At 37.4% G+C, this 15,754-nt stretch overlaps 1 protein-coding gene across 3 annotated transcripts in view; it reads right to left on the bottom strand.

Annotated features, from left to right (window-relative positions):
• cpne9 (copine family member IX) overlaps positions 1 to 15,754 on the bottom strand; it is a 51,584-nt gene that overhangs the window by 7,673 nt on the left and 28,157 nt on the right. For 2 of the 3 annotated variants that reach the window (XM_046869894.1, XM_046869895.1), the window contains exons 8-11: positions 5,205 to 5,268; positions 857 to 960; positions 521 to 625; positions 10 to 51 (exon numbers count right to left, since the gene is read on the bottom strand). In XM_046869894.1, the coding sequence (XP_046725850.1) occupies positions 10 to 51; positions 521 to 625; positions 857 to 960; positions 5,205 to 5,268 (315 nt within the window). Of the gene's footprint in view, positions 1 to 9; positions 52 to 177; positions 317 to 520; positions 626 to 856; positions 961 to 5,204; positions 5,269 to 15,754 lie in introns of those variants that run through there. The other variant, XM_046869896.1, reaches the window with a different exon arrangement.

Here is a 15,754-nt window from a genome sequence, read left to right as displayed (position 1 = left end):
ATACAGTACCTTCCATCTCGGTCCCAGTCGTAGACGTCGACTTTAACTGTTCTGGATTTGGAAAAAAAAATAGATGAGTACATTTTATTTGAGAAATAGGATTCTAACGTTTCAATAATGTTCAATATAAGGACAGAGACAATGAAAAAAGGCATTGTCTTTGTCCAACTGTCTTCCCTTTTATTTTTTTCCATCTATCATTGCTGGATTTACACTCGGTGTGGCGGAGACAAAGCTGTCAGATGCCGACTCATTCTCAGCATGGCTGCATCCGAATCGCACAGCTACACAACACGTGGGCAACGTTTTCAAACTAGCCAAAGTATGGAAAATCTCGGGCTAGCACTTCAGCAAGAGGGCTGAGTGGGTGAGAATATAAATCACCATGCAGCAAATAGTAACAGCAACAAGAACAGAAAGTGAGAGTTCTGTGTGTGTGTGTGTGTGTGTGTGTGTGTGTGTGTGTGTGTGTGTGTGTGTGTGTGTGTGTGTGTGTGTGTGTGCATTGTCCAATCCTCACCTGTCATAATCTCCGTTACACAGAGCTCGTACAGGGATGGTGAAGGGCTGCCACACTGGATTCAGAGTGTTTTTGATCACCTCTGTTTTATGGCAGATGGTGAACCTATAACAAAGCGCCATAGCGAGTCAAAGAAATCTGTTCCTAAGAGCTCTGAGAGCGATCACATTATTACCAGGACATATGATTTGAGTTAAAACAAACAGAACAAAATATAATGAACATTTTCATATGCACCGGTCTACCTTCTCTGTAGAAAATACATTTACTGTATAATACTTTACATCTCACTGTTCATCTTAAGAAAAAAAGCATCAGGTCGTAGATGTTGCTTACGTGCCGTCCTCGTTGCTGCGATAGAACACCAGAAAAGGGTCAGATTTCCCGAAGAAATCTTTTTTATCCAGCTTGTTGGCACAGAGCTGCATGGTGGCAATATCCTGTTGCATGAAAGACCATACAGATCCTTCAATTCAATTCATTCAAGCGTGCTCGATGTTTGCTTCGCATGCGAGTATTTTTTTGCTTCTGTAACAGATCTACAAGGTTATGAATCAAATGCACTCACTATACACTGCACAGTGATAATATACGTTCTCTTTAAACATACAAACAAATAAATAAGCAGCGATTCCTTGTGTTTATAAGGTTCTACAGTACATTACAAACATGGGTGTTCCATAGGGTTAAAATATTCAGCTGCGCAATAAACTCAACACCAATGTGCCCCATTTGACATGTGAAGTAAAAATAGACTACACATGACTTGCTAATTTTTTCAAACTGCAGATGTACCAATGTGTCAAGTAAGTGCATGTAAACCATCCATCTAATCTACATATACACATTTTGTATACACATTACTGGTGCAATAGCACACTTCACTTTTATAAAGACAAGAAAAGATGGGGACAGTCAACACCACACCGATTGTATGCACATTATATGGAGACTGATGATTTGTGGACACCAGTTCATCATGGTGAACTGGGATGTTTGGATGATGTATCCCACCACTCTGACACATTCACTGATAGTGGAGTGGCTGGCCACCTTATATCCCAGAGCTCCCTCATGTCTATGCTGCTTTTTGGTTCTCCCTTTTAGTTCTGGTCAGCAGTGCAAAGTATTTGAGTTAATGTACTTCATTACTATACTTAAATAATCAATTGTCTACTTTCTAGTTTTACTAAATATCAAAGATATAAGCAACTTTTACTGATTCAATATATATTATATTCAATATTCTTTTTACATTACCAATTACGTTTTGCACCTCTGTTTGCACTTTCCTACCCACATCTGCTGTTTCAACTCTTTAGCACTGCTGGCCTCATTTTTAGTCCAAAATAAATAAAAAAAACTAGTAAAACAGCTTTTGTTTAAGATGAATAAATATCCTGTCCCCTCTGAGACTGAGAGGTGGATCAAATCACAATCTCTGAATGTTTTTCTCTGAATATTTGGTTTTACTTTGAAAAATGATTTACTGTATTTTTTTCATTGAATACTAATGTTTCTTCTACTGTGTGACATGAAACTGAAATTTTGTTTGTTGATTGAAGATCCCTTTTTCAAAGGTTGCAATACTGTTTTGTCTTTTTTGATCGACTTGTTTGATCTTTGTTTCATTCTGGCATGTTGAAGAGGTTGTTGTGTTGCTGGTTTATGCAGTGTACAATTTAATTTGCATTTTAGAAAATCGACTGTTTTAACATGTGTCTTGGTGTTAAAGACTAGTACTGTTAAAATCAGATACTCTAAGACTTTGACCCAAGTCATCTTGGAATTGATGACTTTAAACTTGGAGTAACTTTTGCAGGAGGAAATCTATACTTTTACTTAAGTATGATTTTCAGGTACTTTTTACACCCCTGGTTCTATTGTGAGCGACCCTACTTGCACTTTATACACACTGCAAAGTGTTCTTAACCATATATAACTATAAGAATAGCTAATAATCCATGTTACTCTCTACCTCCCCTCTTTCTCTCTCTCTCTCTCTCTCTCTCTCTCTCTCTCTCTCTCTCTTTCTTTCAAGCTACACATGTTTCTTAGGTACCAGTGATCCTGCCTGATTCATTCTGACACCCTACTTCCAGACAGAGTTCTCTTCAATTGAAGACTCGCTGCAGCTGAGGCTGGTCCACATGCACAGCCTAATGATCCACGAGATTGCACTGGAGCGTTAAACTCAGGAACCATGAAGATGAATTTGGACTGGAGTTAATATAAACAGTTCACTGCAATGCCTTAGGACCGGAGTTGCGTGAACAGTTTTACATTTAAATGTCTATGAGTGAATGGCTAACGATACACTAGTGGTGGGTTGAAAAAGCAGCGCAATAACAGGAAATAGATTGATGGGCTGAAAACGGCACGCAATGAGAGGAAAAAAATATCGATCATGTCACCAAATAGATTAAAACTAAAGTAACGAGTGTGGTTTTTTAATAAATTTAATGAGTGAAAGTAAAAAGTGAAGTAAAGTACTACTTATACCCGAAAAATCCCCCCCTTCCCCAATAAATACAGATGCATTTTAGGTTGAAATTAAGTCCGACACTGAGTCTGGTTCATGTTTTGAAATAACAGGAAGTCACACTGTGTAATAAAGTGCTAATGCGACTGAAGTACTGGAAATGGTTTAAGGCAGACAAAAGATTTGGGTTCAGTCAGAACATCTTTAACTTGTTAGATACATACAATCTCTTTGCTCCAAAAGTAATTTCAGACACCAAACATGTCTCTGAGGAAGCACTACATTTGGGGCAAAGGGCAAATCTGTGTAAATGCAAATGTTCACACATCTGTTTCTTTATTAACCTTTAAGAAGCACTGGCCGACTGAGACACTGGCCCGAGATGCCTCTTATGAATTCTACAGCGATTTTAGCAATCTTATAAGATAATTACAAATCGCACTGTGTGACATTAATCTAATAAACTTGGGTATGACGGCTGTGTAGACTACGATCATGACACCTTTTGAATCGTACTGAACTTGTACAGCTTGCTTGCTTCCCACATGGAAGGAGAAATTCCTTCACTATTTTTCCCATGCAGTATTCTTCTTGATGCGGTCAGATTACAAGAGGACACGTCAGACAAGCGAGACCTCTGCTCCCACAAATCCCTGACCTTCCTTTCTTATTGGAATCTGTATTCCTTTTAGCCCTTTTTTTGCCTACACTGAATTTAAGTTTCAGCACCATGTCATGTTGATCAATAACTCATTTCATGTTGCATTTTTACTGGCTACTCAGTAAACGTAAGTTGTAGCAGCAACCACACTGCTAGAGGATCGTACTAAATTTTTCGCAGATTATCTTCGCTCGCAAAACTTTGACAATGCCTGGCTTTGAACTTCTGTCACAGTATGAAGTAGAAACACTGTTTTAAAGCCATGCCCAAAGTAATCACCACGGTTATTTCACGTTGGTCATTTCATTTCATTTGGGAAAACCCGAAATTCTATGAGGAATATCAGGCATTAGTCTTACATATAGATGGATAAGAATATTCACTTCCAACTAACATTCCCATTAATTAAAGCATTTACTTTATACTGGCTTTAATAAACTGAGAAGAAATTACATTTTGGAAAAACTCATGATCCAGGTTTTAAAAAAATTTAAAAAGACTGAACCTGGACAAGGATATAACAGTCTGAGAGGACAGCCCCACTGTGAAGAGGAATAGCTCAAGTTCTTCATACATATTAATGGCCATGTATGCTAAATATCCATTATTCTGCTTGCATACAACTCTCTATCCCTTTCTCTTTAATGAACTACACACACTTCTGAGGTACCAGAGATCCTGTGCCCTTCTTCTTTAACGACCAGCCTGAACCTCCTGATGCCCTATTTCTGGATGGAGTTCTATCCAGTTGAAGACCACTCACTCCAGGTGAGGATGGTTCCTCACAGACCAAAGATCCATGAGATTTTTGTGAAGGGTTAAACTCAAAAACAATGGAGATGAATTTAGATAAACAGTTTGCAACAATGGTTTGGGGCTTGCCATGAAGAGTATTTCGTACTAGCATCAATGATTTAAATAATTTCCCTCAAGGCGTTTTCGGTTTGTCTTAATACCATAAAAAATAAGCGAATTTACGGTATGTTGTTGATACTATTACAGAGTAAAAACAATTCTAAAAAGTAGCATATAGCAGATTCTGAAATGCTGCAAATAATTCTGGAGGGCACTGTATATGAATTCCCTCAGACAACAGCAGCAGACAACGCATGTCCTTACAGAGATGTAAGAAGAAGTGTCACTTCAAATGATTCAGACAGTGGAATTATTCGAGGCTGCACCTGAAAAGTGCTGCGTGGAAAATGAACCTCCTGCTGGTTAGTGCAGCTGTCAGTATTGATTGTACAAGGTAAAAGTGACAGTGTGCGCTTACAGTGACAAATGTATTTGTTAGAGTTTCGAATGAGGAATGCAATGCTTGTTAATGTGTGTGTGTGTGTGTGACGAAGATGGTCTCTGTGTAATTGGCACTTTTGCTTGCTTTAAATGACTTTATTGTCCACTGACATCTCCAGACATATGTTAAAAAAAAGAAAAGAAAATAGAAATCTCGTGTTTCTAATGGCATGGTTTAATGTTTGTGTTTGTGTGTGTGTGTGTGTGTGTGTGTGTGTGTGTGTGTGTGTTTGTAAAACACTGACCCTGCAATTGCTAAGCTCCTCCGCTGTAAATATGATGCTCCCACATTTCTTGCCCGGAATACCCCTGCAGAAGAGGAGGAAAAAAAAGAAAGCAAAGGTAATTTTTTCTAGAATGTACTGAACATGATTCAATGTCAAGAGTTTAATGCAGCCTTGGGGAAGCCAAGGTAGTGCAGGCATATACAAGTCTGCAGTGGGGTAAGAAAAAAAAAAGATCTACTTTTCTACAAGTAGTGTTTTCTGTTGAAGGAATTCGGTTATTTGCAGGACAAGATGACAGCTTCTGTAAGAAATATTGGACATTTTTTTGTCAGTAATGCAGAGAAAAAAAGAACAATAAGAAAAAGAAGACAGCGGAAATGGAAGGTATTTGGTGATCAAAACAAGCGTTGGGGAGATTGAAACGTGAAAAAGAAAAAAATGAGAAAAAAGAAGGCCATGAGGAAAGAAAGAAAAGTGCTGAATAGGATGAGGTCGCTGAGGGGTAAATGCAAAACGAGGTAAAACCGGCAGTAAGTAATGTAAACTTAAATAATATCAATCTATACATCATTTCATAACATTACTTGATGATCAGATTGGTTATGCTTATGTAGCATTTTTCTGAGCAAGTCTCCAATGTCATTGCTTTGTAACAGGTTAAGCTGTAATGGAAGGCTCTCCAGAACAGAAAAGAGACATGACAAAATAGAATGAAAAAGAAAGAAAAAAGCCCTATAATGTCAGTATTATTATGAATTTGAAAGGCATTCCTCAGACACCAACCCCCCAAACCTCAATAAAGAGGTTTATTAAATTAGCAAATAACAGCACAGTTTTGAATGTTGCATTTAGTAAATGATTACAAATATTTACAACGATCAGGCATAACTTTACGCACATTTGCATAATATTGTGTTGTTCCCCTCTTGCTGCAAAAATGTAGAACATTAACAGCATTAACTTTTTCAGCAATTTGAGCTACAGGAGCTCATCTGTTGGATCGGACCACGTGCCCCAGCCTTCACTTCCCATGTGAATCAATGAGCCTCGGCCGCCTATAACACTGTTGCTGGTTCACCACTGTTCCTTCCTTGGATGATTCCTTTTTATAAATACTGACCACTGCAGGCCAGGAACATCCCACAAGAGCTGCAGTTTTGGAGATGCTCTAACACAGTCATCTAGCCATACCAATTTAAAACCTTGTCAAATCCTTACACTTTCCTATTTCTCCTGCTTCTAACACATCAACTTTGAGGACTTGCTGACGGATATATCCCATCCACTAACCATGATGAAGAGATAATCAGTGTTATTCACTTCACTGGTCATGTTATAATGTCATCATGCCTGATCGGTGTGTGTGTGTGTGTGTGTGTGTGTGTGTGTGTGTGTGGATAGTATCTGTATACACACACATTTTTGGTATAAATTGGAACACTGCCTGCGTCCCACTCCTCCTCACACTACATCAACATACAACCTACTTTACTAACGACCTTGGTGCCAAATGAGCACAAATCTCCACAACCACACTCAAAATCTAGTGGAACATCTTCAGAAAAGAGTGGAGGTTATTATAACAACAAGGGGGACAATGTGGAATGGGATTTTCAATAAGCACATACGAATCTTATGGACCCATACAAATCAATACTTTTTTTGACATACATGGAGTCAGAGATAGGCAGTATTTATTATATATGTATTCAAATACGTATTTCAAATATATCATAGAGTTTTGTAATTTGTATTTGAGAGGTTGGATGAAAATGGCTTTATATTTTGTAATAAAATACTTTAGTGTTTTGTATTTTGGTATTTTTAAAAATACTGTAAAATACTTTAAAAGAAGTCTACATGATGACATCATATAAATGCAGCCTCTGATTGGTGCCTGCTCAGTATTTTGCCAGGACTTGTTAAGATCAGAAACAGAACAGAAAATTGATCCATACGGAAGAAGGTGGTGAGGGTAAGAAACCTGCAGGCTGCCAGCTTTTAAATAGGTGCCCAGTCATCGATATTTGATTGCCGTATATTGTACCCTCATTGAAGTAGCTGTTTAGTAGGATCATGATTTTGCATACCATTGCATAAATGGCTGCATGACACATAATGAATTATCATATTTATGATTAACAATCAAATGATTGATCAGTTAGAAACTAGTTTCTATGAATACACGTGTTATCAGTCGTCTTCTTATGAATGACGTATTTGTTATTGAGTTGGTGCTGCTGATGCAAAGTAGTCCTTTATTACCAAACACCAAGTAACTACATTAGGATAGAGTTATTAGTCATTCACAAAATATTAAACATTAAACTGTTTTAAAATTTAAAACTAACCTTCATATGGGAGATCACAGGGATTTGTCTGTGAATATTTGATCTGTTAACTGGTTTCATATGTCAGATTTATTGCATGACTCGACAAAAAAACTGTTGCTATCAAACCTTGTTTACTTAATAAACCAGATCACTGTATTAACACTGTATATAACTTTTTTACAATTAAATCTATCTATCTATCTATCTATCTATCTATCTATCTATCTATCTATCTATCTATCTATCTATCTATCTATCTATCTATCTATCTATCTATCTATCTATCTATCTATCTATCTATCTATCTATCAATTGAGTCAGTGTCATGGTGTAGCGATCCGACAGGCCAATTGATGGAAGATTTGCAAATAAATTTCATGCTCCCTTGTAAAACTAATTTTTTATTATTTTTTTTAATTACAAAAATACAGTAGTTTATATTGATACATGCTGTGGCTGCTGTATTTAGCAGTTTATTTCAATAAAAAAATTAAGGTATTTGGTATTTTACTTTAAAATATATTTTGATGTATCTTTGCCCAACCCTGCATGGAGTATGCTGATGCAATCTGTCATCAGGTCAGGAGGAGTTAGACAACACAAGTGACCTACTAACATATTAAATATGAACGTTGTATCACAGAAGTGTTGAATTCGTGAATCTAATTGGTCTTCCAGAGCAGCAGATCTGACAGTAGTGTCTGTTGTAATTAAAATCATAGCGTTATATTAATGCACTCGATCTAATGCATTACTGTTTCTATAGTAACAGCTCTTTTACAGGGGCTTACATGGTGGGAGCTCCACATAATCCAAACCTAATGATGAACAAAGAAAAATATAATTGTTTATGTAGAATCAACTTCAAGAGAGGTGAAGAATGGTAGCTAGCCATAAAAATCTAACTCTGCTTTTGATTTTTGATTCAACTAAATATTTGAAGTAATACAGTGAATAAAATTGGAATAGGCAAAAATAATGGCACTCTTAAGCTAACCTAACCTTTAGAAGAGCTCACCAGCAAACAAGTGATTTCTGTAGCTCTCACTGGGAACATAGGTAGTTTGGCCCACTCTTTATGAGCAAACTGCCTGAACGAAGGTTGCCTTCTCCAGACTGCATGTTTCAACTCTTTCCATTAATGTTGGATATGATTCAGACCAGGGCTCATAGAAGGCTTCCTTTTTTCCATGGAGGGGTAGCGTTAAATTTGTCCACATCTATAACTATGAAGGAATAAAAGTTGGGGTGTCAATAAATATGTAAATTGTGGAAAATGTTGCACCTTGTGTTGTACTTGATTATTAAATTAGGGTTTTTTGGAGGATTTCTGTCAGAGTCAGAAATATGTCAAACCCATATTTATATGGAAAATGGCATTTTTTTATTTGATGGCTGCAACACCTCTCAAAAAAAAGTTGGGACTGGTCAACAACAGGCTGGAAAAGTAAGTGTTACTAAAAATAACAGCTGGAGGATTTTATAACTAATTAGGTTAATTGGCAACAGGGACAATAACATGATTAAATATAAAAAGAGTAAGGTTCATCAATCTGTGAAAAAGCACTTCTTCAATTTGTGAAACAATTTCAGAATAATGTTTCTCAATTTAAAATTGAACTTTATTTTGAATGTCTTATCACGTATAGTACATAATACCACCGTTGGACCACCGTGGACCAAAGAAATGGGAATTACACAAAGATGTTGTTCGTGGACTACAGTTCAGCATTCAACACCATAATTCCCTCCACACTCACCTCTAAGTTGGAGGTCCTGGGACTCAGCCTGCCGCTGTGTCAATGGATCTCGAACTTTCTGACGGACAGACCACAAGCTGTACGGGTGGGAAAACACACCTCATCCACCCTCACCCTCAGCACTGGAGCTCCTCAGGGTTGTGTTCTGAGCCCCCTGCTGTACTCACTGTACACACATGACTGTGTGGCCACTTCCAACTCCACAACCATCATCAAGTTTGCTGACGACACCGTTGTGGTGGGCCTGATCTCCAACAACGACGAGACGGCCTACCTACAGGAAGTTAAAAACCTGGAGAGATGGTGCCAGGAGAACAACCTTCTCCTGAACGTCAGCAAGACTAAGGAGTTGATCGTGGACTTCAGCACGAAGCAGGAGCGGTCATACCAACCGCTAAACATCTGCGGGACTCCAGTGGAAAGAGTGGACAGTTTCCGGTACCTGGGTGTTCACATCACACAGGACCTGTCTTGGTCCTGTCACATCAACACCCTGGTGAAGAAGGCCCGGCAGCGTCTGTACCATCTGAGACGCTTAAGGGACTTTAAACTACCCTCTCAGGTGCTTAAGACTTTTTACACCTGCACCATCGAGAGCGTTCTGACGGGTAGCATCACTTCCTGGTTCGGGAACAGCACCATGCAGGACAGACGAGCCCTCCAGAGGGTGGTGCGTTCAGCGAACGTACCATCCACACCGAGCTCCTGACCTGCAGGACATCTACAGCACACGGTGCAGGACCAGAGCCAGGAAAATTGTGAAGGACCTCAGCCATCCCAACAATGGACTCTTTTCTCTGTTGCGTTGGGAAACGCTTCCGCTCCTGAAGGCGAACACAGAGAGAATGAGGAGGAGCTTCTTCCCGCAGGCCATTCGGAGTTTAAACCAGGAAACACCCAGGATCTAAAAACTGGCCCACTCTCTCCATCATCACCATTTTTTCCCCTGCACAACCACACTTTTCGTGCTACGGCACATTATACACTGGACTTGCACAGCACAGTGCACTTTACATTCCATCTCTTTTTCATATTTTCTTTTTCATTTTCTTTTTCATATTTATTTCATATTTTTTTATATTCTCTTTTCTTATACCACACCATCCCGCACAAGGACACTTTACACCACACCTCACTGCACACGGACACTCATGGTCAATCATAACTTGTTTACTGTTGTTTACTGGCTAACTGCACACTGCCATAAACATAAACATTTTCTGTGTACATTTTCAGTGTATGTGTATATATATGTATATGTATGTGTATATATGTGTATATGTATATGTACGTATATATACATATATATTTATATATATTTATATATCTCTACATCTTATTTATCTGCCTTCTTTCTTATTATATTTTTCTTTAAATTTTGTTATTATATTTATATTTTTTATATTTTCTATTCTCCTTTTTTACCCTATTTTATTCCCTCATGCCGGACCGTCGTCAAAAGCATTTCACTGCATGTCGTACCCTGTATGTATGTGTTTGTGACAAATAAAATTTGATTTGATTTGATACCAACAAATGATTCTGAGAATTCGGAGAAAAGTAAATATTGGCAGAAATCAATATTGGATGCTCATGATCTTTGGGCCCTTAGGTGGCATTGCATTAAAAAAAGGTAATGAAAATCACTGCATGGGCTCAGAAACACCTTTATCATTGTCTGTGAACACAGTTCACTATGTCTTCTAGAAATGCAGGTTAAAGCTCCATCATGTAAAGAAGAAGCTAAATGTGAACATAATACAGAAATGATACTGTCTTCTCTGGGCCAAAGATAATTTAAAATGAACTGAGGCAAAGTGGAAAACTGTTTTGTGGTCAAACAAATTGAAATTATTTTTGGAAACCACAAAAACGCGTCCTTAGGACTAAAGAGGACAAGGACCATCTGTCTTTTAAATTATTTAAATTATTCTAAATTAATAATAAAAACAGTAAAGCCATGCCATTTTTTTTAAATCTGTGATATAAGCTGTGGCATGCATCCCAGAGAAACCTGGTATCAATTCCATTACCTCAAGGTCGGAGGGATCAAATGTCCATGTGGTAAACAAAAACAGATTTCAGAAATGGCTCTGTGGGTTCTGATCCACTGGCTCATCTCCCAGCCAAGAAAACAAGCACCTATTCTTTTCCACTTGGCAAATACAAGAGACAAAAACAAATTAAAGTGCGTTTTGTGAGTGTGACAGTGATGAAAGGTCACTCTCATTTCTGAAATTACCCCTGCACAGCCAACACTGAGAGAAATAAGCTTTTATACAAATACGTTTAAGTTCAAGTGTCTCAAGCTAAGGAAAAGACAAATATAAGTTACATAAGACATTAAATGTTCCCATAATATGCCTTTTAACAGTTCTACAAGTAACCGAAATGTACAAGTGTAACCAAAACAGATAAAGCTTTCAGATTGGGGCAAACCGATTGTAAATACTCTTTTAAAAAAAAAAAAATCTGTGTCCATTTAATTAAAATCACCCATCACAGGTCAATTAGACATCTGCTCCTATTTTTCATTCCCCCATCCCCCCTCCCCCCACTACGCCCAACCCCACCCCCCACCATTTCTGACTGAACATCTGGTTTTTGGTGGTCCTGCAGCGTTCCTCTATGATAGATGTATCCGATAAAATGGCTAACAGGTGCAGAGTAGGTGTACCAAATAAACAGCTAGCATACACACTAAAAACAGTATGTATCTGTCATGAATGGAGTAGAAACAGCTCAAGCCAGTTATATAAGTGAATCTCAAATCTCTCTCCATGACACTCTAATCACAGACATATCAACATTTTTCTGTAAAATAAATAACTAATCACGGTTGCACATCACATGATAAAATATGTTTTAACATAAACTACCCCATTTGTATATTTCCATTAAATTTAATGAACAGTTTAAAATGTTAAAAGACAAGAAAGTACTGACGCCCGATTTGATCTGTCACGATGTTTTCTTACATGTGTTTTCTGAAAGGAACACAGAGCTGTAATTTACAAGCTCTTCCAATTTTTGTACACTCGGATCTTAAGCTCTGGCAAAAAGAAATAAATAGAAAAAAAAGGCTATGGTGTTGCTATGGCATTGGGCAGCTTGCTAAAGTCAGCACAGCAAGCAAGTAAAGCCAGTAGGCCAACAAAAATATATTTCAATCAACTACTTTTGGTTCAGGCTGTAAATAAACCAAATGGGAGCAGGAACCACGTCTGTAAAAGCATAATTTTTCAGAAATATGGATCAGAATAAAAACATGTAAAAGGTATACATCAATACAATGTCACGCTTTTCTAAATAAAGTCTGGATAATCATTATGAAAAGGAATCAATACAGCATTAAATAGTTGATAATAAAACATTGCAAAGGTTTTAACAAATAATGATTTCTTTCTTCTTTTCTTTTTTTCTTCAGTAATTTAACACTTTATCAAAAAACATATCAACGCAACAAACACGGACCTGAACTGAATAAAGGGGAGGTTAAACATGACAAACTGAACACTATAAGCACTAGAACAATGTCTCATTGATCCTAAAGCCAAGTAAATGGTCTTTCTTACTCTCAATGACTTAAAATTGTCTTCATTGTAATTGACAACCAGCACTAAACCTCAGGTAAATGAATGAGCCCATGACTGAACCATAGAGAAGGCTATTTGTTCAGTTACGTTTATCTCCTAAAAAGATAAGACCGGAGCGGCACCATTACCAAAAATAGACACACATACACTCTCTTTCTCTCTCTTATTAAATCTGGCCTTATGCTGGCGTGCAGAATTATAATCACAAAATAAACATGTGCCTCAAAATGGCACTGTAGATATAAAGTTCAGGAGGATGAAGCTGTGATCTTTAATTAAAAACAAGCACGGTTATAATAAATTTTTTTACATAATGAAGCACTGATGAATTTGTTTTTTTCACTTTTTTTTTTAGTACTGAGACTAATCAGTCCCAAGTTTCTGAATTCGAACGATTCCGAGGGGAACACTGTGAGCTCGGTTAGCTGTCTCATTAAATAAAGCTCCAAAAATTTGGACCCGTGCTTTCGATGCAGACGGAAACTTTCAGCTGGAGAAACTGTGCGCTAAGTTAGAATACTAACTTGGCCAGATTTAATGATGAGCATAATAGTGTAGGTTGTTATGGGTAGCATTATATTCGACAAGGTGGCCCTGAGCAGATAATGATGCAAATCAAGGCTGATAATGAAATCCCTGTAGTGAAAAAGAATGCGAGCTGGCTAGCTAAGCGTTACAAATGCTAGTGATGCTAGACTAGGATATAAAGGCATGGGGAAATTACGAATACAATATTCAAATGTATTCATGCAGCCTGGAATTTTTAATAAGCCTGATTTATTAAGAGAGAAGTGTTCTGAAATTATGTGCTTTTGACAAAAAAAAAAAAGGAGAGAGAGAGCGAGAGAGCGAGAGAGAGAAGTGTGCTAGAGTACATAAAGAAAAATATTAGATAATGATAAATATTTAATGAGAAATCAACTTTCGTGAAAAAGGGAAGAAAGAAAGAAAGAAAGAAAGAAAGAAAGAAAGAAAGAAAGAAAGAAAGAAAGAAAGAGAGGAAAACAGTGAAAGTGATCAATATGCTGAGTCATGCTGCGAGAGAAGACACCAGGTGATAACAGAATGTGGCCAATTAGACTGTAAAATTCTGACAATTTGGAGAGAACAGAATGGCAATCAAGCCTAAGTAACTTCTGACTCGCTTATGTATGAGTCATTTATGATTCCTTATTATATCTCTTGAAAATGTACAAAGTTTTTTCTTTCGACCAGAAAAAAAAAAAGAACCATTCGATATGTATGACCTCGGTGAGAATATCTGATAGAATATCTGTATGGACTGATAGAGAAAAACAACATGGTGCAGGTGTGTAGTTATGAGGCATAGCTCACAGACAATTTACCGCAAAGCCCTGGAGTGAGTTTTGTACTTTATTTTTGCAGCAGCAGTAGTAGGGCAGGGAAGTGACCTCAGTGAAGAGGTCAGTAAAAATAAAAATGATAAACCGGACGACGACTTCTGTAGTTCTGAAGAGGACACATGGCATGGAAAATGAAAGCACAGAGCTTCAGTGGTCTTAGGAGTAAGTAAACTAGAGTTTGTAGAAATATTTCACTGGAGCATATAGTAACTAGGTTCAGGGATGAATTCAGAGAGCAACAATGCCTTGGGAACATACATGCTTGTTCAATTAATGTGAGGTGTTAACACTTGGCAGACATCCTTTTCCAGAGCAAATTATATTTATCTTATTTATACAACTGAGCAGTCGAGGGCTTTGAAGAGCCCAGGAGCAACTTGGAAGTGCTGGGACTTAAAATCACAACCTTTCGGTCAACAATCTCAGAGTTTTCACTTCACTAATCCCTAATGCATTATTTGATCCAGCTCAAAACCTAAATACATATGAATCTAAAAAAAAGCTTTCTTCGCTCTGCAACAGATGCAAAATAATAAAGGGGATCATTGGCACACACTATGGCTGTGCACTAAACTACAGGAATATTGTAAGAGTGTACTTGAGTTTTTTGTAAAACCGATTTAGTGACTAAGTTCGAAATGGATAGAATGGCCTGGTGCCAATTGACCCGGTTGTGGACCACTGCATTATATGACAAACCTGGGGAATTTTGTAACAATGCTCATGATAATTTTCTTTGTTTTTTACAATTTTTTCTCTATCTATTACCATTTTACCATTTTTTATTTCAGGAGATAATATCAAACGTTTACAATTTTACAAACATTTACAAAAGTTTTTACATTTTGTAGCATTTCCTGTCCAGTAAACATTTGTCTTGTATGCATTTGTGCAAACTGTTCTAAGTTTGTTAAGTATTTTTTTAGTAGTAGTCCGTTGTTTTTTGTTTCTTGTTCTGTGAAAGAGCGAATCCACCAAAATAAATGTGGAAAATCTTTTATCCAAAAAGCGAATCTTTTTAAAAGCAGGAGGACAAAGAGGTGGCTTTAGTGAGGAAATCACTCAAAAATCTCTAATGACTACAAACAAGACGATGAGTGCGGCAAGAAGCTGAAACCTTTGTAGTGTGGACCCTATAGTAAGGACAGTTTGCATATTTTTTATGTCCAAGACAAATAGGAGTTTGAATTCGTATTTTTTGGATAATTCAAGCAATAAAGTCTGCTTGATATCAGCAAGACCTATTCAAGAAGAAATTACATCTGTGACTGTATCTTCCTCCAAAATCTTACATCATTCTAAATGTGAAAACTTTTAAACAGAAATCTATACACACGAAAGTGAAAGAACCAATCAGATTGCATCCTTCGCCATTTTGAATCGTATGACTGGAGAGGAGTATAGAAAAATATCAGCAGCTGAGTCTGAGATGGTGTGGATGGACCACTCGAGAACAGATCTGAGTAATGAAAAGGATCTTCACTGTTCAGAAGTGTTTGTGCAATTATCGCTTCA

The sequence above is a fragment of the Silurus meridionalis genome, chromosome 16 (assembly GCF_014805685.1).
Source record: "Silurus meridionalis isolate SWU-2019-XX chromosome 16, ASM1480568v1, whole genome shotgun sequence".
Lineage (NCBI taxonomy): Eukaryota > Metazoa > Chordata > Actinopteri > Siluriformes > Siluridae > Silurus > Silurus meridionalis.
Note: the sequence above shows the minus strand (reverse complement) of the source record. Positions and strands in the feature narration are given on the sequence as shown.